This window comes from Neophocaena asiaeorientalis, unplaced genomic scaffold, assembly GCF_003031525.2.
Source record: "Neophocaena asiaeorientalis asiaeorientalis breed wild unplaced genomic scaffold, Neophocaena_asiaeorientalis_V1.1 scaffold81, whole genome shotgun sequence".
In the NCBI taxonomy this organism is placed as follows: domain Eukaryota; kingdom Metazoa; phylum Chordata; class Mammalia; order Artiodactyla; family Phocoenidae; genus Neophocaena; species Neophocaena asiaeorientalis.
Window position 1 is genome coordinate 643,402 of NW_020171990.1, and position 24,000 is coordinate 667,401.

The following is a 24,000-nucleotide window of genomic DNA, read 5'->3' on the forward strand; positions in this document are numbered from 1 at the left end:
CAGATTGCTAGTATTTTGTTGAAGATTTTTGCGTCTATGCTCATCAGTTGTTATTGGCCTGTAATTTTCTTTTTTTGTAGTATCTTTGTCTGGTTTTGGTATCAGGATAATGGGGCCTTATAAAATGAGTTTGGGAGTTTTCCTTCCTCTGCAATTTTTTGGATCAGTTTCAGAATGATAGGTGTTAGCTTTTCTCTAAATGTTTGATCAAATTCCCCTGTGAAGCCATCTGGTCCTGGACTTCTGTTTCTTGGAAGATTTTTATTCACAATTTCAATTTCATTACTTGTGATTTTTCTGTTCATACTTTCAGTTTCTTCCTGGTTCAGTCTTGGGAGATTGTATCTCTCTAAGAATTTGTCCATTTCTTCCAGGTTGTCCATTTTGTTGGCATACAGTTTCTTGTAGTAATCTCTTATGATCCTTTGTATTTGTATGGTGTAAGTTGTAACTTCTCCTTTTTCATTTCTAATGTTATTGCTTTGAGTCCTCTCCCATTTTTTTCTTGATGAGTCTGACTAAAATTTATGAATTTTGTTTATCCTTCCAAAGAATCAGGTTTTAATTTCATTGATCTTTGCTACTGTTTTCTTTGTCTCTATTTCATATATTTTCTGCTCTGATCTTTATAATTTCTTTCCTTCCACTAACTTTTGGTTTTGTTTGTTCTTCTTTCTCTAGTTGCTTTAGGTGTAAGGTTAGGTTGTTTATTTGAGATTTTTTGTTTCCCAATGTAAGATTTTATTGGTATAGACTTCCCTCTTAGAACTGTTTTGCTGCATCCCATAGGTTTTGGATCATTGTGCTTTCATTTTCATTTGTCTCTAGGTAATTTTTGATTTACTCTTTGATTTCTTCAGTGATCCATTGCTTGCTTAGTAGCATATTGTTTCGCCTCCACGTGTTTGTGTTTTTTACAGTTCTTTACTTGTAGTTTATTTCTAATCTCACAGAAAAGATTAAATTTAATTAAAAGATTAAATTTATTAAATTTACGGAGTCTTGCTTTTTGGCCCAGCTTTTGGTCGCTCCTGCAGAATGTTCCATGTGTACTTGAGAAGAATGTGTACATTGCTGCTTTTGGATGGCATACTCTATAAATATCAATTAAGTCCATCTGTACTAATGTGTCATTTAAGGCCTGTGTTTCCTTATTGATTTTCTCTCTGGATGATTTGTCCTTTGAAGAAAATGGGTTGTTAAAGTTCCCCACTATTATTGTCTTATTGTTGATTTCTCCCTTTATGGCTGTTAGTATTTGCCTTATATACTGAGGTGCTCCTATGATGGGTGCATATATATTTCCAATTATTATATCTTCTTCATGGATTGAGCCCTTGATCATTTTGCAGTATCCTTCTTTGTCACTTATAAGAGTCTTTATTTTAACATCTATTTTGACTGATATGAGCATTGCTACTCCAGCTTTCTTTTGATTTCTATTTGCATGGAATATCTTTTCTGATCCTCTCACTTTCAGTCTGATTGTGTCCCTAGGTCTGATGTGGGTCTCCTGTAGACAGAATATACATTGTCTTGTTTTTGTAACCATTCAGCCAGTCTATGTCTATTGGTTGGAACATTGAATCTATTTATCAGTAAATTTAAGGTAATTATCAATATGTACATTCTTATTGACTTTTTCTTAATAGTTTTGGTTTTGTTTTTATAGGTCTTTTTTCTTCCCTTCCTCTTTTGTTCTCTTCTCTTGTGGTTTGATGACCATCTTTAGTGTTTGTGTTTGGGTTGCTTTTTCTTTTTTGTGTGTGTATCTATTGTAGATTTTCGGTTTGCTGGTCTGGCAAGGTTTTGATATAGCAATCTATTTAAGTACAAGTTTGTTTTAAGTTTCTGGTCTCTTTCCCGCCTAGAGAAGTTTCTTAAGCATTTGTTGAAAACCTGGTCTTGTGGTGCTGAATTCTTAGCTTTTGCTTGTCTGTAAAGCTTTTGATTTCTCTGTCAAATCTGAATGAATGCCTTGCTGGGTAGAGTATTCTTGGTTGTAGGTTCTTCTCTTTCATCCCTTGCAATATATCATGCCAATCCCTTCTGTTCTGCAGATTTGCTGCTGAGAAATCAACTGATAACTTTATGGGAGTTCCCTTGCATGTTATTTGTTGTTTTCCCTTGGTGCTTTAAATTATTTTTCTTTGTCTTTAAATTTTGTCAGTTTGATTACTATGTGTCTCAGCATGTTCCTCCTTGGGTTTATCCTACCTGGGACTCTCTGCACTTCCTGGACTAGTGGGGCTAAGTTGACTGCTTCTTTTCCCATGTTAGGGAAGTTTACAGCTATTATCTTTTCAAATATTTTCTCAGGTGCTTTCTCTCTCTTCTCCTTCTCGGACCCCTGTAATGTGACTGTTGGTGGGTTTAATGTTGTCCAAAAATACTGTCTTCATTTCTTTTCATTCCTTTTTTCTTTATTTTGTTCCATGGCAGCGATTTCCATCATTCACTCTTTCACAACACTCACCTGTTCTTCTGCCTCAGTTATTCTGCTATTGATTCCTTCTAGTGTATTTTTCATTTCAGTTATCAATGGTTCATTTCAGCTTGCTTTTTCTTTAGTTCTTCTAGGTTTTGTTAAACATTTCTTTCGTCTTCTCGAACTCCATTATTTATCTGACATCCTAGATCATCTTCACTATCATTATTCTGAATTCTTTTTCTGGAATGTTGCCTATCTCCACTTCACTTAAGTGTTTTTCTGGGGTTTTATCTTGTTCCTTCACCTGGGACATAATCCTCTGCCATTTCATTTTGTCTAACTTTCTGTGATTGTGGTTTTCATTCTGTAGACTGTGGTTCTTCATGCGGCTTCTGTCTACCCTCTGGTGGATGAGGCTATCTAAGAGGCTTGTGCATGTTTCCTGATGGGAGGGACTGGTGGTGGGCAGGTCAGTCCTCAGTAAAACTTTTATCCACTTGTCTGCTGATGGGTGGTGCCATGTTCTCTCCTTGTCTGACCTGAAGGGGACCTAGCACTGGAGTCTACAGTCTGTTTGGTGGGGCTAATGGCAGTCTCTGGGAAGACTCACACCAATAAGTACTTCCCAGAACTGCTGCTGCCAATGTCTTTGTACCCTCAGTGAGCCACAGCAGCCTCTCACCTCTGCAGGAGACCCTCCAATACTAGCAGGTATGTCTGGCCCAGTCTCTTATGGGGTCACTGCTTTTTTCCCCTGGGCCCTGGTTTGCACAAGACTTGTGTGTACCCCCCAAAGGCATAATTTCTGTTTCCCTCAGTCCTGTGGAGGTCCTGCAATCAAATCTGCTGACCTTCAAAGCCAGATTCTCTGGGGATGCCTCCTCCCATTACTGGACCCACAGGCTGGGAAGCCTGATGTGAGGCTCAGAACTTTCACTCCAGTGGGAGAACTTCTGTCATACAGTATGTCCCCTACATATGAATGGGTTCTGTGCTGAGACCATGTCCATAAGTTCAATTTATTCACACATCCAGCAAAGTTAGTCTAGGTACCCAACTAACAATCGGCTATATAGTACTGTACTGTAATAGGTTTATAATACTTTTCACACAAATAATGCATAAAAAAGCAAACACAAAAATAAAGAAAACATTTTTAATCTTACAGTACAGTACCTTGAAAAGTACAGTAGTACAGTACAACAACTGACATACAGGTGCTGGCATCGAGTGAACAGGCAAGAAGAGTTACTGACTAAAGGAGGGAGAGGAGCTGGGAGATGGTAGAACTGAAGGATCATAAGCAATAGGAGATGGAGGGCAAGCTGCAATTTCACTCATGCCTGACACTGATGGCATAGGTTCTGGTTCTTTGCTGGATTCAATTCTATCTACCCTCTTGAAAAAACAATCCAGTGATGTCTTGGAAGTAGCTCTTTTTTTTCTTGTCATAGATGACATAGTATCACTGGACTGCATTCTAAATGGCTGCTGCAACCTTTGTGTTCCATTCTACATTCGGGTCCCATGCCTCAAAAACTAACAGTACCTCCTCAAATAAAGAAAATCCCCTTGCCATTTCCTGTATTGTGAATCTCTTCCATTCTTCAGTTACTTCTTCTTCCTCTGTCTCTCTTCATCCTTTCTCTGGGCCTCCAATTCCTGACTCTTCTTATCAGTACCAGCTACATCACTGCTGCTTTTATGCTTGCTTCTGGACATCCTGGCCTTGAAGTAAAGATACTGCACTACTGTATTCTATGAAGTACTGTGCAGCAAAGTACACAAAAGCACAACCACTTGCAGAGGATGCATGAACGTGACAATGTACTCCAGACATGTGAACTAACTTATGTGACTGGACATGTTAATGCACGTTTGCATCTTTGAAAGTTTGCCTCCTGACCTTTCATATATAGGATACTTACTCTACGATTGCTTTCCAGTTTGTGGGCTATCCACCTGGCATACATGGGATTTGATTTTATTGTGATTGTGCCCCTCCTACCATCTCATTTTGGCTTCTCATTTGTCTTTGGATGCAGGATATCTTTTTTGGTAGGTTCCAAGGTTTTTTGTCAATGGTGGTTCAGCAGTTAGTTGTGATTATGTTGTTCTCATAAGAAGGGGTGGGTGCACGTCCTTCTACTCCGCCATTTTAAGCTAGTTCAAATGACTGTATTTTCTCCATTGTATATTCTTGTCTTCTTTGTCATGGATTAGGTGATCATAGGTGCGTGGGTTTCTCTCTAGACTTTCTATCCTGTTCCATTGATCTATATTTCTGTTTTAGTGTCAGTACCATAGTGTGTTGATTACTGTAGCCTTGTAGTATAATCTGAAGTCAGGGAGCCTGATTCCTCCAGCTCCGTTTTTATTTCTCAAGTTTGCTTTTACTATTCAGGGTCTTTTGCATTTCCATACAAATTGTAAAATTTTTTGCTCTAATTCTGTGAAAAAGGGCATTGGTAATTTGATAAGGATTGCATTGAATCTGTAGATTTCTTTGGGTAGTATAGTCATTTTCATAAGGAAAACATACAGATGGCTAAAAAGAAGAGGAAAAGATGCTCAACATCACTAATTATTAGAGAAATGCAAATCAAAGTACAATGAGGTATCACCTCACACAGGTCAGAATGGCCATCATCAAAAATCTACAAATGATAAATACTGGAGAAGGTGTGGAGAAAAGGGAACCCTCCTACATTGTTGGTGGGAATGTAACTTGGCATAACCACTATAGAGAACTCTATGGAGGTTCCTTAAAAAACTAAAAATAGAACCATTATATGACCCAGCAATCCCACTCCTAAGCATATACCCAGAGAAAAGTATAATTCAAAAAGATACGTGTGCCCCAATGTTCATTGCAACACTATTTACAATAGCCAGGACTTGGAAGCAACCTAAGTGTCCATCAGCAGAGGAATGGATAAAAAAATGTGGTACATATATACAATGGAATATTAGCCATAAAAAAGAACAAAATAATGTCATTTGCAGCAGTATCTATGAGCCTCTACATTGTCATATTGGGTGAAGTAAGTCACACAAAGACAAATATCATATGATATCACTTATATGTAGAATCTAAAAATGGGTAGAAATGAAGTTATTTACAAAACAGAAGTAGAGTCACAGATGTATAAAACAAACTTAAGGTTACCAGGGAATTATAGGGGGAGGGATAAATTGGGAGATTGGGATTGGCATATACATACTACTATATATAAAACAGATAACTAATTAGGACCTACGGTATAGCACAAGGAACTCTACTCAATACTCTGTAATGACCAATACATGAAAAGAATGTAAAAAAAGAGTGGATGTATGTATATGGATAACTGATTCACTTTGCTGTACACCTGAAACTAACACAACATGTTAAATCAACTGTACTTCAACAAAAATTTTTAAAAAAATACATAAGTGGGGGAAATTAACATGTTAGTAATATATGGTAATACTTTGGGAAAGGATTTCATGCTTATTTGAGAATCAACTGTGTACTTGCTGAGGAACACTTTGTAGCTATTGCACTTTTCATTCATTGGGCTAAGAAATATTGATTATGACTATGGATTGTTAGATGTGATGATTTAAAGAAAAACATGAATGCTTATAGTCAGAAAATGAAAATAGTAATATCTGAAACTGATCTATACTGATAACAAAAAGGGAATTACATAATAACATATTAAGCATATTTTGAGAGCCAAGATAGAACTCCAAAGAAAATTGTATGTTAAACAAACAAACAGAAATAATCTGGCAACTCAGAAGCCCAGGAGTGCAGAGGAAGTGGGTAGGATGGCCTCATGCACAAACAGGATGGTAGAACTCCCAATCTGGGCAGATGGTCAGAGAATAAAATATCAAAACTGCAGACTTTTTAATTTCCACTACACAGCCATCCATGTGAGTGCTTAAAATATTTACTCACCCAAGATGAAGCAACTTTGTAGTTAACTTCAGTTCAACCTTGTTGTTTGAGAACATACTGTAGCAACTTGTAAGTACTGTTGCTGCAAAATCTGTCTAATGAGAAGTTATATTCTCTTATACTTATCCCTTTCAATCTCCCCTCTATTTTCTTGATTGAAGTAGAGCAATAAAGGAAGAAAACAATCCAAAAGTCATTTACAGAAGCCACAGGATTATAACTCTCATCACAGTTTCATTCCTAAGTATCCATGGTGTATGACTTTGAAGTTCAAATACAAAAGACCTTAAAAAAAAAGGCAATCAAACTCAAATATGCAACACCAAGGTATGATTTGCATCCTAAGTGTCTTTTATTTTTGTATTCATAGAAATTATATATCAATCTTTTGTTTTAGCTTCTCAGTCACCAAGGCAAAGAAAGAAGCCTAACAGTTATGCTATAAAATAGAAACTAATATTTTCTCAAGTTAAGCACAGTTTACTGATATTAACATTTGAGAGGAATATTTTTGAGTATTTGAATACTTGTAAGACACAATGATGTACTTCAGACATCCTCACTAATGTACCAAAAGTAGATATAATAATTAACCACAAAACTCTTTCTTCTGTTGGTTGATTCAAGTTCAAAAGATAATGTCCAAAAACATGTTATTAATAATTTCACGTATTAAACAATAGAATAATAAAATCCTTGGATCAAACTCTTTTGGGTTCAGTGTACATTTAATTTGAAGAGATTGTTATCTATGCTGAACTCAAGAGTATATGCTCCATGTAAAGGTGTTCTAAAGTATTAAATTCTGTAGTGGCCAAATGAACATATTTGTGATAGGTCTGATATACAGGTTGCCAAATTATGTTACCTAGAGTAGATGTTTGGATAACTTGTATAACTATGAGTTCTTTTTGATTTTTTTTTTTCTCATAACCAAAATTTGCTTGAGTATTGAGTGACAGTCTGCTTTAGATTAAACTCTATAGCAAGTACTGGAAGTGGGAAAAAATTCTATGTAGTTGATTAGGGATGGAATTACAAACTATGATACACTGAAAATAAGGGGTGACACTCTATCTTTAAAGTCAAGGAATTTAAACACCTGTGCATGGATGTGGGTCAAGGGAATATTCAGAAAAAGTCAAGATTTTTACTCAGCAACAATTCCTTGTTCTTCCAAATGATGGATATGTAAGGACAGTAGATTTAAAACAATTTAAGTAAATGCGAACTATTGACATTTTTGGTTCTGGCCTGACTCCCAGTGGACTTTCCTAAAGAAAATGAAGTACAGATATAATGGGAAAATGATGGTCTTTGCTTTCACAACTACTTTCTTACTGACCCACAGATATTTCCTTAACTTTTCTGACAATGAGCCTAAGAACTCTAAGGTATGTTTAGTACTCTAAAAGCATAATCAGTGCTTTTCTTGTGGCTAGAATACATGTAAGACATTGTTTATTAATTAATAAGCTCTAAGATTATAGAATTTCCCAAGTATATATTATTTTTTTCTAAAATTGGTTTGCTATAATTTTCACATGACAATCAGGATTTCCTTACAGATGAGAGTGAGAGAGAAAAGAGAGAGACAGACAGAGAGCGAGAAGGAGGATACCAGAGTGCCAGTAATGTGGTACATATTAGATTAAGGAATAATTTGATAGCAGCAAAAGTCTAAATTACAGTAAAAATCAATTTCTTTTGGTAATTGTTAGAAAGATATGTAAATATATTAAATTTAATAAAATGATGTAAACCAAAATTTCCTTAACTCTCCTGCCTTTTGTGAAGCACTGAAAAAACCCTAGGAATGTATTTATATAAATAAATTATTGAGGAAATAAATAAATTCCAAATCATTTATGTAATTAATCTGCTCTCAAAGAGAGCATAACTCCCTGCTCCTTAAGTGTGGCTGTTCATAGGGCCTTCCTTCCAGAGAGCATGGTATGGAAAAGTGGGTGAAAGAGTTATTTTATAGTCAGAAACCTGACAAAAAATACTTTTACCAAGTAATCAAAATTGACATAAACAGTGATGTCATGCTGATAATTTGCACCCTTGATATGATGTGACGAGACCAAAAGCCCTTATTCCCAGTGTAATCATAATTAGACAAATCCCAGCTGGGGGCAGTCTACAAAATACTTAACTAATACTTTCAAAACTGTCAAAGTCGTTAAAAACAAGAAAAGTCTGAGAAAATGTCACAGCCAAGTGTCGCCTAAGGAGATATAATGACTAAATGAAATGTTGTATTCTACATGGGATCTCAGAACAGAAAAAAGAATAATAGGTAAAAAAGTAAGGGTATATGAGTAAAGTTTGAACTTTGGTTAATAATAATATAACAATGTTGGTTCATTAATTTAACATGTGGATCATACATTGTTAACTAAATATGAAAAATCTCTTGGCTATCTTTGCAGGTTTTCTGTAAATCTAAAGTATTTTATTTCAATCTTTTTATGTGCATATATATAAAACAGATGTGTATAAATAAATAATATTTTATAAAATTTTGATCATATTACCTATGTTTTATCTTTTTTAATACAGTGTGAACACTTTTCAACTTGAGTCAGTATTCTTTGAAAACATTTTTTTTCATAGAAAGGCATTTTATTTTAAATATAGCAGTGTGTACTTGTCAATATAATATACCAATATTTTAATAGTAGTTATACTAGGTGGTGACATTATAGGTAATTTAATTTCTCTTTTATACTTGTACCTAGTACTAAGCTAAGTGCTAGGGATTTAGAGTTGATCAAAACTCAATACCTGCTCTCCAAGTGCTCATGGTAAGAAGCAGTGTAGTAAGTTACAGGTTTTGAAGCTAGCTTTAGATTTGAGTTCTATGCTATAATTTACCAGCTCTTTAATTCTACAAGGGTCTCATTTTCTGTAAAATGGAGATTTTACACATTTAATATCATTTCAATAAACTCAATGTCACCAAATAAAATATTTTAAGAAAAAGTTTATTTTTATACCCCTACAAATTACTAAAATATCAGTTTTTTACTTTGTTTTAATTCTAATGTATCATATTATTTCTCTTTATTTCCATTAAAGATAGAGATAGATAGGTAGGTAGACATAAATATATAAAGAGAATATTTAATTTACTTTATGGGTTTTATGGGCAGTTCTTGCACTTATCTGGTAAAATGCATTATCTTTTCAGTATAACTGAATTTATACATAAAATATGGTTATACAGCATAGTTGTTAATAGAATACAACTTATCTATTAAAACATGAACAGCACAGATTTATATTCTTCTATAATCTTTGTGATTTTCTTCCAATTATATTTTACATATTTTCATTCTAATATAGTGTAAATTTAACTATATTCTCTTGAAGGAAATCAGAGTTTGAGTCCACTGATACGTGTTTGGAATGCTCAGTAGCTTTGTCATTTACTTAAGGTGAGACTGCAGATAATGTAGCACACATTAGAGGTACCATATTCAAAAGTCAGTCTCTTCTTATTCCCCCAGTTAAGGGAGAGTGACTCATTTCTATCAATGTAATTCGTGTAAGGTCAAAATCAGTTATTGGGGTTTTACCCCATTGCTAATTATTGGGTTAAGGCATGTTCATGTCATAAATTTTTTTGCCAAGGCAACATAAAGAAAGAGTTCTGGGGAACTTTTAGTAAAGATTTCTTCACTGATGCAACAGAAATGTATCAATGCATTAAGGAATACTCTCTCTTCTGATGGGTGTTTTCCTGTCTGAATTTGAAGCTTGAAACTATGGCAACCATGAAGGAAACAGCAAGGCTCTTGAAAGGATGGCTGTTTCCTAAAGATGTGTTGAGCCCTTCAATTAATCAGTTCTGGGGACAACAAGCCTCATCCTCTGGACTTGTCAAGAAACATTATAAATATTTTCTTATTATTTTAGAAAAATTTCTCAGGGTTTTCTTTTACTATAGTCATAGCTCCTTAGTTATCTAAAATGTCATTGGATATTTTAAAGCCAATTTTCAATGTCACCTAAAGTAAAATCATAGATTTTCCCTCTCAGTAAGTCTAAAGCCATTTGTGAACATTAATGCCTTGAAAGTTAGCTTTGAGTGGATGTATAGAATTACTGTATTTTTTCCATTAACAGTAGTCATATCTTTTTTTAGGATTATTTTAAGTCAAATACTTAGCAGATTTTTGCCTTTTTACCACCTAAATCTGCCAGAGAAATAACCAGGTTATAGATACAAAGAATATATCATGCATGAGGTAGCTCAATTTGTGTGTATTCAAGCTCAACACTAACTAATATTCCATTTGTGCCTTCTGGCTTTTTACAAATGGATCCTTTCATTGGATATATTCCAAGTTGAAAAAAATAGCACAAACAATGCTCATATCCTCCAAATTCACATCCCAAATTACCACTAAGTAACTTTTAAAAATTAGTCAATAGATAACCTGTGAAAATTTAGTTTTTTTTTCTCTCTCTCTCTCTCTCTCTCTTTTTTTTTTTTAACAGGAAAGGATGGTGAGATGCCCTGCTGACATTTTATCTAAATTATTATAAAGTACAATATTAGATCCAGTATTTGAATTTGGACTGAATAATTATTTGTTCTTATATATCCTATAGCTTATTTCACTGCATAATATATATGAATCATAATATCTATGAACCATTGCATAATATCTATGAATCACTTTGATTGGGAAAGTAAATATACTAACGTACACACACACACACACACACACACACACACACACCATTTTACATGTTAGGTTTACACTTATAAGATTATTTTTAAAATACTTCGGTCAAGTGTTTTAAATTGATAATAGTATATATGAAGTTTCCATGACTATAATAATGTGTTCTGTACATTGTAAACTTAAGACAAAATGTACACATAACCACAATTTCTCTAAATTATAATATTCTATCTTTGTGATTTTGTTAGTAAAGCTTGAATTAAAGCCCTCAGAAAATATTTACAGGTACTAGTCAATTCAAATCATCTTTGTTAACATTTGAGTATTTTTTAAAAGCTTCATTGATGAATATTTACATTCGATGAGCTATACATATATAAGGTATACAATTTGATGTTTTAACATGTGTATACATACATAAAATCATTACCATAGTCAGGATAATGAATATATCTGTCATCTCTTTTTATGATCCATCTTGTTGCGTCTCCTCACCCCTAACACATGCTCAGGTACTGATGATCTGATTTATGTCACTCACAATAGATAAGTTTGGATGTTTAAGAATTTTAATTAAATTGGATGGTAGAGTTATCTTCATGTGATTTCTTACATTCAGCATAATTTTACACTCAGCATAAGTAACCATGATGTTGCACATATCAATAGTTCTTTCTAATTTATTCCAGTAAATGGATAGGCTACAAGTTTTTCATCCATTCACTTGCTGATGAATGGCTGGGTTGTTTTCAGGGTTTTGGTCATTACAAAATAAATCTGCTATAAGCATTCATGTAGAAGGATTTATATTGACACATTCTTTTATTTCTCTTGGGTAAATACTTAGGAGTGAAATGGCTGAGTCATTTGAAAAATGAAATTGTAAAAATGTTTTCCAAAATGGTTATACCATTTCACATTTCCACCAGCTGTTCTAATGTGTATGTAGTGGTATATCATTGTGCTTTTTATCTTGCATTCTCCTAAACAGTAATGTTGTTGAGCACTTTACATTCATGTATCTTCTTTTGTGGAATGTCTGCTTAGATCACTTGCTCATTAAATTATTTTATTATTGAGTTTGAGTGTTCTTTATGTATTTTGGATACAAGTACTTTATCAGATATATGATTTTGCACACATTTTTTCCCATTCATTGTTCATCTTTTTGTTCCTTTACTATTGTCACTTGTAGTGATTTTTATAAAGTCCAATTTACCATGTTTTCTTGTGGATTATGCTTTTTGATGTTTTATCTAAGGAATCATTAACTAACTTAAAGTCACAGTATTTCTCCCATGTTTTCTTAGAGAAGATTTGTAGTTTTAAGTTTTAAATTTAGGACTATGATCAATTTTGAGTAAATTTTATATATTTTGTGGGGTACAGATTAAAACACAAGTTTTTGTACATGCTTACCTGCTCGTACCCATTATTGAAAGACTACCTTTTCTCAGTTGAATTTTTTTGAGCCTTTGAAAATCTTTCTAGAATCTATCCTTTTCCATTGATCTATTGTCTATATTTAGACAAATAGCAATCAATTTTAATTACCATATCTTTGTAAAAAGTCTTAAAATCTGGTAGTGACATTACTCCCACTTTGTTCTTTCTCAAAATTGTTTTGGTTTTTCTAGGTCATTGCATTTACATAGGAACTTTAGGTCAGTTTTGCAATTTCTACAAAAAGTCTGCTGGGATTTTTAAATATGATTATAATAAATCTATAGATTAATTTGGGGTCAGTTGAAATCTTAGCAATGTTGTATCTTCCAGCCCATGGGCACAGTATATCTCAAACATCACCCATCACCCCAACTATTCTAATTAGAATGCTGTGTTGAGACATCCCCAAGACTAACCCTCCAGGTTGGATGATTCATGAGAGGGTGGCTCACAAGTCTCAGCATACAGACAAACCAATGGCTCTGATTTGTTATATCAAAAGGGTTCAAAGCATAATGAGGAAAGGGAAATGGTACACAGGGCATAGTCCTTGGGAAACCAGGAGCAAATTTCCAAGGTCAGCATTCCAAGTGGAATAGCACAGGAGGCAGTTAATTTCTTTGCAAAGAGTTGTGACGAAACCTGTGAGTTGCTGCCAACAGGGAGATTCATTAGAGACTAGGAGTCCCAGGTTTTTGTTGAGGACTAATCACATAGGCAACCTCTGCTTAGTATATACCAAAATTCAAGACTCCCAGAAGGAAAGCAGTTGTTAAGCATAAACCATAATGCTTACACAAACAGTTTAGGCACAGTGAGCCATTTATATTACTTAATGGTGGGAACCCTCTTGAAATCTAAGTTTTCAGGCACTAGTCAAGGGCAAATCTTGCAAGCAGGCCTTTTCAAGGAGAGCAGTTCAGGCCTGCTGTGTTAATTCTTTTCTGCACAGATGCTATTGAGAATAACTAATCGATTAAAATTAAAGAAAATCACTCTCCCACTGTTCTGAAATCACAACAAAAATGGAATCTATAAAAACCATACTAATTGAAACCATATCCTTTTTAAACTGATTTTCATATAATCTATGCTAAAAAGCATACAAATATCTTCTTGATAATCTTACTGAAAACTTTTAGGTAAAATTCCTCCAAAGGTCTAATATATATTATATACATATATAATTGTTATGCTTATAATCAATTGTAAATAATAACAGATTTTATAGTATTCATGTTAGCTCCTCTATATTTTATATTTTTATAAGTATAGGTATACATTTTGTAAATCAGCTAAAGTTTACATAAAATATAGTTTTCCATAATTTGTAGAATACTTTATTTTGATGTTTACTATAATATTCATAAACTTTAACATATATATCTATAATTGCACTAATATAATTAGTCTTAAAATCATTTAAACTGGTATGAATCCTTCAACTGCAGATGAAGATTTTGTTTGACATTATTATTGAATGAAAAAGTTATTGATAATGTGAAACATAAACACCTCAGATAATTTTATTACTATTGGCAAATGTCTCCTCTGTCAAATTGATCATGATACTCAATGTTCTACTAGTTGATAATATCTGAACAGGGTCCTTGTGCATTTTTTAGAATCTTGAAAGTTTAATAACTTTTATTATTGATAGTGTCTCTCTTTTATACCAAACTAAACTTTAGATAGCTAATTTAATTGGAAATTTATATGTAATAAAAAGTTTTAATTTCCTTTCAATTTATTGCATCCACTTTACCTTTCTTTTTTCTTCATCACATCCCTTGTGATACTTTGAAATATTAGATTCCTTTGCTCTCTTATTCTTCAATGAAACTCATAAATAAAACATAATGCTCTTCATCTGTTAAACATGTTAAGTTATGGGTGAAATGTCATGTTTGAAAGCAAAGTTGTCCCTCACCCAACAGATTACTTATTAAGTATAAATGGAAGAGTTTCTTTAAAATGAAGATAACTGGCAGACAGTATTTTAAACAAGGTACCAAATTTAACACCATCAACAGTGGGATATACTGACATTATGGACCTCTCTATATATAAGCACTGAAAAGGGTACAACATCACCTGTACAGTCTTCCTGTCAAAAAGTTTTCAGTTAAATCTAATCATGGGGAAAAAATATGACTAACCTAAATTGAGGAATTCTACAAATCATCTGGTCTGAACCCTTCAGTAATGTAAATGTGAATGACAAAATAGTTGGGAAACTGTTCTAGATTAAAGAAAACTAAAGGGATATAACAAGTTAATGTAATGAGACTTAATTAGATTCTGAATTTAAAAATAAAATCTTTAAAGCATCTTATTTGAACATTTGGGGAAATTTGCATTATAGCAAATACTATTGTATCAATTTTGTGAATGTAAAGAATTACATTCATGAGTGGCTATGTAGGAGAAAGCTCTGTTCTTAGAGACACACTGAAGTATTCAGGGGTGAAATACAGGTTGATTAGAAGTACCATCAAATTATTCAGCAACTACAGCATAAACACACACACATATAGTTAAATATAGCAAAATGTTAACATTTAGTGAAATTAAGTGAAAGGTTTTTAAGTGCTTATTGTATTATTCTTGCAAATTATTGTAAGTTTTAAAAAATCCAGAACAAAAACTTTGGTGTGGGAAACAATAAAGGCATTCTGTTTATGAGACTTTTCTTAATAAATATTCTGTCCTTGAAAGTTGAATTTTTGAAAGTAGACAACTTCTCTTACATGTCATAAAAATAACTACTAATGATGGGAAAAGGAGAGATCTAAGAAAAAATTACAGTAGCATTACAAAATTAGAAAATATATTTCAGCTGGCAAGAATATCCTTCTAAATTAGATGATAACATATTAATAATAAAAGTTAATCAATTATTTTTCCCTATGGTTTTGCACTTGAGTTTCAAACTTAGACACTTGGGACTGCATTCAAGTACATACACAAGTATAAACTGGAGTATATTTGGGTAGTATTATTAGTTTAAACATTGCATATTGCTGTTTGAAGCTCATAGCGCTGGGCATGGATTCAGAGCTCAGGCTCCTTGCTCCCCATGTAGCCTCTATCCACTAGGGTTTTTATTCTGTCTTCAGTTAGCTGGTAGAAGAGCAAGAGTAGGGATGAAGCATACTCACATCATAAATGCCTCAGTGTGGTAGCAACACACATCCACTGACATGTGTCATGGCAGTATGTGGCCTGACCCTGTGTTCAGGAAAAATGAGTGGAGATATTTCTAGTGAAGAGTAGCCATCTGTGTCACAAAAATTAAAATGTAATCAACCATTTCTGAGAATGTATGACTTAGAAAACCTCACCCAATAGTGATAGAAAATCTGAATGGAACTATACCTGTTAAAGATGTGTTGAATTGCTAAATGAAATATAACCTAAATAGTTCAGCCTAGAAGTTTTCACAGATGAGATTTATAAACAGTCCAGGAATAGCTCCATTATTTAATAAGTTATTCCAGTAGTTAGAAAAAAAGGGAAATTCTAAAGAGCTTAATTTTTGAAGTTAACTGACCAAAAAGAAAGAAAAATTATAGGAAATTATAATCATGGGCACAATGAGTTAAATACAATATTAGCAACATACAACACAGGTACTTATAGATACATATACATATGTTCATTATCCATACATATGTATTTCATATTCTTATACACATATATTGTCAGAAGATGGTAGTGCATCTTTGCTCTCCTAGGCTTGTAGTCATGTGTTGTGAAATATTTCTATTTTTTTTCTTTCCTAATCCACAACCAAAGGAACAACCATAATTCCTATTCAATAGGATACAGATATTTTAGTTGAAGCTGCATTTGGATGTACTACATGATTCTGAACATTACACAAACTAAGAAATGCAAGATGTTGAAAACAATTGCTGGCTTTTCATAAGTTATATTTATTTGGATTATCAATTTAGGTTCAGATCATTTCTAGAAGATTGGACTAATGTTTTGAGTAATAGAATGGTACATGTTATTTCATGTTTTGAACAGTTTCATAATTATTTTCACTTAATGTTTAGGTTGCTTGGAATTAAAGGAAGAAACCATTGAAAACCTTCTTGCTGCAGCTTCCCTTCTTCAGCTTCCTCAAGTAGTAGAAGTGTGCTGCCATTTCCTCATGAAGCTCTTGCATCCATCTAACTGTTTAGGAATCCGAGCATTTGCAGATGCTCAAGGATGTATTGAATTAATGAAGGTGGCCCACAGCTACACAATGGTAAGGAAATTTAATTTTTAAATAAAAGAGACATAGCTGTATTATCAGAGGTTAAAATAATTACTGTTGTTGTGTTGAAAATCTTTTTAAAGTTTAAAATTAGTTTTGCATCTTTGGCACATTTTTATCATGGGACACAATGTACCATATAATATTTAATAATCTCAAAGTAAAAAATGACATCACACAATGGACTTTATTATTGTTATAGTTTTATTTACATTTTATAGGCAATATAGATATAGATATTGATACTTGGGATTTTAAATAGTGCTTAAAATATTTTTTTCTTAATTTCTCCTGGCATATCTATCTTTTTGCATCCACTTCCACAGCTGCCCTATTTTTTCCCTTTTCTTTCTAGTTAAGAGCTAGAAGTTTATGCCACAAAAGTTTTTCTTTTGAATTTTTCTAACAACCTCTCTGCCATGGACTGAGTTCTATCAACCAAAATTCAATGCTGAAGTCCTACTGCAAATGTGATGTTATTTGGAGATGGGGACTTTGGAGGTAATTAGGTTTAGGTGAAGTCATCATGGTTGGCCCCTCATGATGAGATTAGTGCCCTTATAAGAGGAGACACTGGAGAGTCTGCTTCCTTTCTTCCACTACCATGTGAGGACACAGTGAGAAGATAGCCATCTGCCAGTTAAGAATAGAGCCTTCACCAGGGAACCCAATCAGCCTATACCTTAAATGTTGTACTTCTCAGCCTTCAGCACTATGAGAAATAAACTCCTGTTGTCTAAGCCACCCAGTCTATGGTATTTTGTTATGGCAGCTCCAGCTATTTAATACACTTTTTATCATAGCATGATATGTTAGGTATGGATTTGCCTGTATGATTTGTGGAGAAAAAAAATCATATCTATACTGTACATTTAAAGTATTTATTGTTATAGTGAATATTGGATTTCAGAACTCCTGAGAACTAGTATACTAAGGGAAAATATTTAGATATATAGATCAACTGATCTATTTTTTTTTAATTTGACTTTCTGTACCATTTTCATAAAGAGTTTAAACTGACTGAATATCAGTCAGTTAATAGTCCTAAAATACTATAAGCTTATTTTGTATTTTTCTGTTTAATTTTTTGCTATATATACACAACTATGTATATGTGTAGGTATTTTAACAGCTTTATAAGAGATATTAAAAGTCATTTGAATTTTAGACTTTAAGTATGTGTACTTCGTAGTGTGTTTCTTTTAATGTTATCTCCATTCTAGAATTGAGTAATCAGTTACAACAATTTCACACCCATCATTTCATACCCTAGAAATAATCATTCTAAAATCATTTAATACAGTGCCTGGAATGTAGCAATCTCTATATAAAATGTTAGCCATTTTTGCTATTGTTATTATTATTAACATTATTAATGATTTGATTTTTATTATTGAAACAACCAATTGTAAAGTATAGAAATTTCTCGTTTCACCTCAAGGGAAGAATTTATATGAAATAAATCTCATTAAGCTTTATAGTTGCTATTTATTTAAAAGTTCTTATTTTGAGCTTTAACACCTTTTCAAATTACTAACAACAGTCAGCCATTTAAAAGTCTTCTCATTGTTATTCTTAGATAGAATCTCAATATTATTTTAATTTTCTTCTTTAATCTGTTAAGTAGATTAGTAAATTAAATGAAAATGTAGAAATTAAAGGAAGGAGATATATGCTTTGTAATTCTATTTTCAAATTCTTCAAAATATTCCATGACAGGGCACAGTACTACTATTGAAATTATATGAACCGTATAAAATCAATGTAAACAAATACTTCATCAACCAAAATATCAAAGTCTAACTGCAGTCATTTAATTATGCACATTTCATTACTCTTAGGAGTTCCTGGCTTAGCTAAGCCAAAGAACAATATGCCTGAATATCCAGAGGGATAGTGGTTCCTTCTGGTCTAGTTCAAAATTATTAATTTAGTAATAAAAAAAATTATTAATTTAGTAATAAAAATTAATTTAGTAATAAAAATTAATTTAGTAATAAAAAATTTATTTTTTTCTTCTTCTTAACTACTTCAGTAACAAATCATCTCAGATTTCCTACTACCTCTGGTACTAAGTTAATTTACTTATTGCATCTAAATATGCATTCTTTGCTTATTTCATAAGTAACATTCTTTTCTAATTTTCAATTTCTTTGTCAAAATATTTTAGATATGAACTTGATCTTCAACATCCAGATCTTAACTTGCTGTCTGTATGCCTTTGCTTTTTATATGCTTTGCTATGTTTCCTTTGGAAATTTCACTTATTTATTTGGCTTCAGCTGTTGATTTTGTGTGATGATTCCAAAATTGATTCAGGGGAGGTGACCCTGCTTGGCAGTGGTTCATGTGCAAAATACTGGAAAATTCTGATTGCAAGCTCAATATTGCAGAAGTGTGAAATATATTTTAAAACATTAATTTAAACTTTGGCTGTGTGAATATACAGATAGCAACAAAATAATTGAAAGAAATAGTTCTCTATTAGTCAGAGTTCATTATGAGACCTGTTCTTAGTTCTGGACATCACATTTTAAAAATATTAGAGAGTGACAAACAGAAATAGATGAGAATAACAAGAATAATAAACATTTTATAACCATGTCATATGAAGAAAAGTTGAAACAAATTTGGTTCATGTGGCTGAATAATATCAGGGCATGAAAATACGTATCTTCACGTATTTGATAGAATGAGCTTTCATTTAAAACAGTAGTATTTAAGTGTTTTTTCATTCTGTTTTTCATTTTAGTAGTACAAACTTCTACTTCAGTCTTTTGATTTTTCTTTCTATGCTGGTTTATCTATTTCTACTGATCATCAGCCTTACTTCCTTCCAAGGTCAGCTTTACCTTTAGAGGAGACTCCTGGATCTTCATTTTTTAAGAAATCCTCTCTCCATACAGTTCTGGGTTAGAGTTTGCCATAAGAGGCATTCAGGTAAGGTATAGAAGGTGGAAGAGAGAAAGCCATTATTTCTCCACACGCAGATTCAGGCAGATATGTGGACAAGGGAAACTTGAAGTAACTTCTAAGTGAGCCCTTAAAAGCAATTGGCTTCACTGCTGTAGACTGAGACAGTTGATGGGAGACTGTAGACAATTGATGGAAGGTTCTTGAGGAACTCAGTGCTTTTCAGAACGTTTCACATTGAACAGAAGGTTGAGATCATTAGCAGAAAGTTCCCTGACCTTCACTTCCACGGCCCTTTCAAAGGCCATTTAGGTCTCAATTTCCCTATCCAAAATCTGTCTTACTTAGAACACAGAGTGGCTTGCTTTCCTAATTTAACAATGTCTTAAACATATACCCACAAATAGCAGGTTTAAACTCCATATTTTGATAGGCATGTTTCTGCACACCTAACTTCTGAACAACTACCTGGGCATTTTTTCTAAAAATGCATTGAATTAATTTCATCTCTTCTAAATATGTGCTGTAAGTTCCCTTGTACTTTACTCACAATAGTTCGCTTGTCAGAAATCTCTGGTATCTAATTCTAAATAACCCCTCAGTTTCCAGGTAAGTTCATCCATGCCTAAGAAATATTTAAAAACTTTTCATGACATTCTCTCTTTCATTTAAATTCTTAGTGTTCCTTTTCTTAGGATTATATGATGTCACCATAAATTTTCTTATGCAGTTAATTATCTTATATGTCTTTATGGCTGGTCTTCACACCTATATTGAAACTTTTGTAACAGAGAACAATTCTTTCCACTGAGATTCATTTTGTCCCAACAAATTATCAGCACCTGTTAATTATCACACCTATCAGAAATTAATATATTAACTAATTTCTTCAGTTCTCATAGATATTTAGAATTGTGATTCTCAGTACTCCTGAATTCAGTCGTTCAATGAGACTACCCATGGTCTTTTTCTAACTTTTTTTCCAATCATATTTCCTATTATTGTTTTCCCTGTTCACACAATTCCAGCCACACTGATCTTCTTGCTGTTTTGTGACTATAACAAGCATAATATCACCAGATAACCTTTGTGCTGTTCTTTCTTCCTTCTGCCGGAAACACTCTTCTACCAAATATTTATATCCTTTCTCTGCCTCATTCAGCTTTCTGCTCAAACGTCACTTCCATAGAGATCTCATATCTGAATATTCTACTGAAAGTGACCTGGCCTTCAAAACTCACACTGTTTTATATCCTGTAGAGTACTTTAATTCCCACCTTTATACCATATATTTGTTGTTAAGTGTTGTTATTACCTACTTCCACCATTAACGTGGTAGCATTTGTTTAACTTTCTATAACCTGGAAACCTAGACAGATGTCTGTACATAGCATTCATTGTTGAAGGGGGTAGTGATTGCTTATTGCTATGTACCAGGAGCTGTAGAAGGTGGCCTGGAGATACAATGGTGACCAAAATAGGCATAAGTTTCCCTTACAGTCAAGATGAATATGTTGGAGCAAAGAAATTATAACGATGAATGATAATTATATGTATGGTAAATACTACAAAGGAAAATTATAGGATGCTATAGGAGAGTGAAACAGGGAAAGCCTCTTTAAATATGTGATGCAAAAACTGAGTTGTAAAGGATGAAGCAGATATTAGTCAAATGAAGAGTTAAAGAATATTCATGACATAGGTAAGTGCATGTACCAATGATCTGAGGTGGGAAGGTGCTTTGTTCTGTTTAAGGAAATTCAAGTGTGATGGGATAGTGGGAAAGGCAAAGAAGAGGTGGAGACAATGAGCTCGAGATTTTGGCAGAACAAAATTTTGCAGGGTTAAGGAGACTTTGTTATAGATTTGTGTTTTTATTTTAAAATAACGGTATAGCATTGAAAGTTTTTGAGCAAGTATGAGCCAAGATTTAATTTTGACTAATCATCAGATTGGCATTAGAAGAAATCAAGAAGAAAGAATAAGAATAATGTTAGTACTTCATTAGAGGTCTACATGGATATTTACACACACATACTGGGTGAGTGAGAAAGAAAAAGAGAAAATGAGGTAACTTTAGCTTCTGCCATTTTGTTTGATGTCAATGCTTAGCACTACTGGTGCTGGTGATGCACGAGTTAAGTATATAGTATATATCAGGCATTGCTCTACATGTTAAACACACTTTTGAAATTTAATCCTTTCACAACTCCTGCAAGGTATGTTACATCCATTCTAAAAATGGCAAAGCTAAGGCTTAGGAACTTAAATAATCTACTCAGGAGTAATAGATTGAACATGCTAGAATGGGGATTTAAGCCTGGTACTATCTTACCACAGATTTCAAGCTCTATCTAATATGCTAATAAATTTATATTTTACCCAGTATATCAAATTAGATTTCTGATATCCAGGATATTTCAAAACATGGATTACTTGAGACAAACAGACACTATAAACCTGAAACATAGATGAGACCAAAGAATTCCGTGAATATTTTGTTCCTCAGTTTTTTCATTCCCCTGTTCACTTCACCTTCACTTTCTGCTCAGTGCTACCAGCATGACTTGGAACATTCCACAGTGTTTGTACTAGAGTCAGAAGCAGTGGCAATAAGACTAATTAGAGTTTGCTATATTCAATCAGTAGCTTTGAAAAGTAGGCATTTCTGAGCTGGAGAATAAAGCCTTCCAGACTCAGGATAAGAGCAGTGACCCTTCCAGAGTCCAGACTCTAAAATCTCCTGTATATGGTTCACCTGTCCTTCATAGCCCTTAAAGCAATGCCAGAGAAAATGGACAAACTTTATTTATGTGGTTTCCGTTTATGGTTTTGAAATACCTGACATTTCTCATGGTTTCTAGCCAGCAGCATGGTTTTTAAAAAATCTTTACCAATAACCCTTCTAATAAGTCATAAATTAGAGTTTGCTTTGGTAGAACAAATGAAATTTAAATGTCTTTGCTTTTCTACATTGTCAAAATAAAGTTTACTTCATCCATATATTACTCAGGACTACTATGTGATATAGTAGTACTAAAAATTGCTTTGAATATTCTTTTTTTCCTTTCATTCATTACTTTGTGTTAGTCCTTTGAGTATCTCATATACATACATGGTGTGAGTAATGATTTTAAGTCAGTATATAAATATGTCACGTTGAAAATTAGCCAAATTTGATTTTCAGAATTTTTTTGTAAATTGATAAGAAATGAAGGTTCTGGGTGAGTACAATGAGTGGCTCGGAGGCCAACTACCACCAATGCTTAATCCTCACAAGCAGTAAGGAAGTATGTGGAGGCCTGCATAGAAAGGAATTTCCTCTTGTCCTGTTTTTGTGTATGATTTTCTTTACTTGTTTTGTTGCTAAATTAGACTGACAACTCTTCAAAGGCAGTTTTCATTTGTGTTCTAACTCACAAATGGTAAAATTGTGAGTTTTTTTGTGAATTGGTAAAATTCTAGTCTATTGTCTAAGATTGGAAGTTGATTTGAGTGGAGGAGTTTTTAAAAATTGGCAATTTAAAAATTGCCTTTAAATTGTTTAGTGTTGTACACAAAGAGGATATTCAGATTACACCAGATAAACTGATAGAGATGTATAATAAATAGTGATATTATAACAAGTAATTATTCACTCATGTAACTGCAGTTTGACTATATAGAACTTTGTAATTGTTAGGATTCTAGAAAATAACCACAATGAAATGTGCATTTATGACAGTTTTGAAGACTAATTAAGCATAATCACAGAGGATCCAATGAAAATTATAAGCTTTTTAAGGGATCATTTTAGGCACAGTCCATTTCTTCTATTCAGATGTTCTTCAAATATGTTTCCATTTTAGGCTTTCATACTCAAATCAAAGACAGTCTATTTTAAGAAATGCATCCTTCTGCTTTGTTGTTGTTGATAATGGTGAAGAAGATAGTATTCATCTACTTGAAAAACATTCCATTCATTGTAAGAATTCTTTCATTTTCATACTCTAATTTTATTTTTATTTCTTCTACTGAGCTACTTCTAAAACACAAAGATTCAGCACACAGCTGTATTATAAAGTCACACCACACACACACACATGTACACAAAATCTACTATTAAAATTATTAAAAAAGTATTAGTTATTTTTTATTGTAGCAGATTTAAATTTTTATAGAATTGCTATATGTCTTGAATTGATTCTGCAGCAACAATATAACTAACAAAATTCCAAGAAGGAACAATAGTGTTAAAAAATATCCTATAAACCCACATCTAAAGGATTTTCATAGTAAATCATAAGTGTTC

The 24,000-nt window shown here is 33.0% G+C and overlaps 1 protein-coding gene across 2 annotated transcripts in view; it reads left to right on the top strand.

Annotated features, from left to right (window-relative positions):
* Positions 1-24,000, top strand: part of KLHL1 (kelch like family member 1) — a 364,563-nt gene that overhangs the window by 169,746 nt on the left and 170,817 nt on the right. For both annotated transcript variants that reach the window (XM_024748105.1, XM_024748114.1), the window contains one exon: positions 16,591-16,787. In XM_024748105.1, coding sequence (XP_024603873.1) covers positions 16,591-16,787 — 197 coding nt within the window. The remainder of the gene's footprint in view (positions 1-16,590; positions 16,788-24,000) is intronic.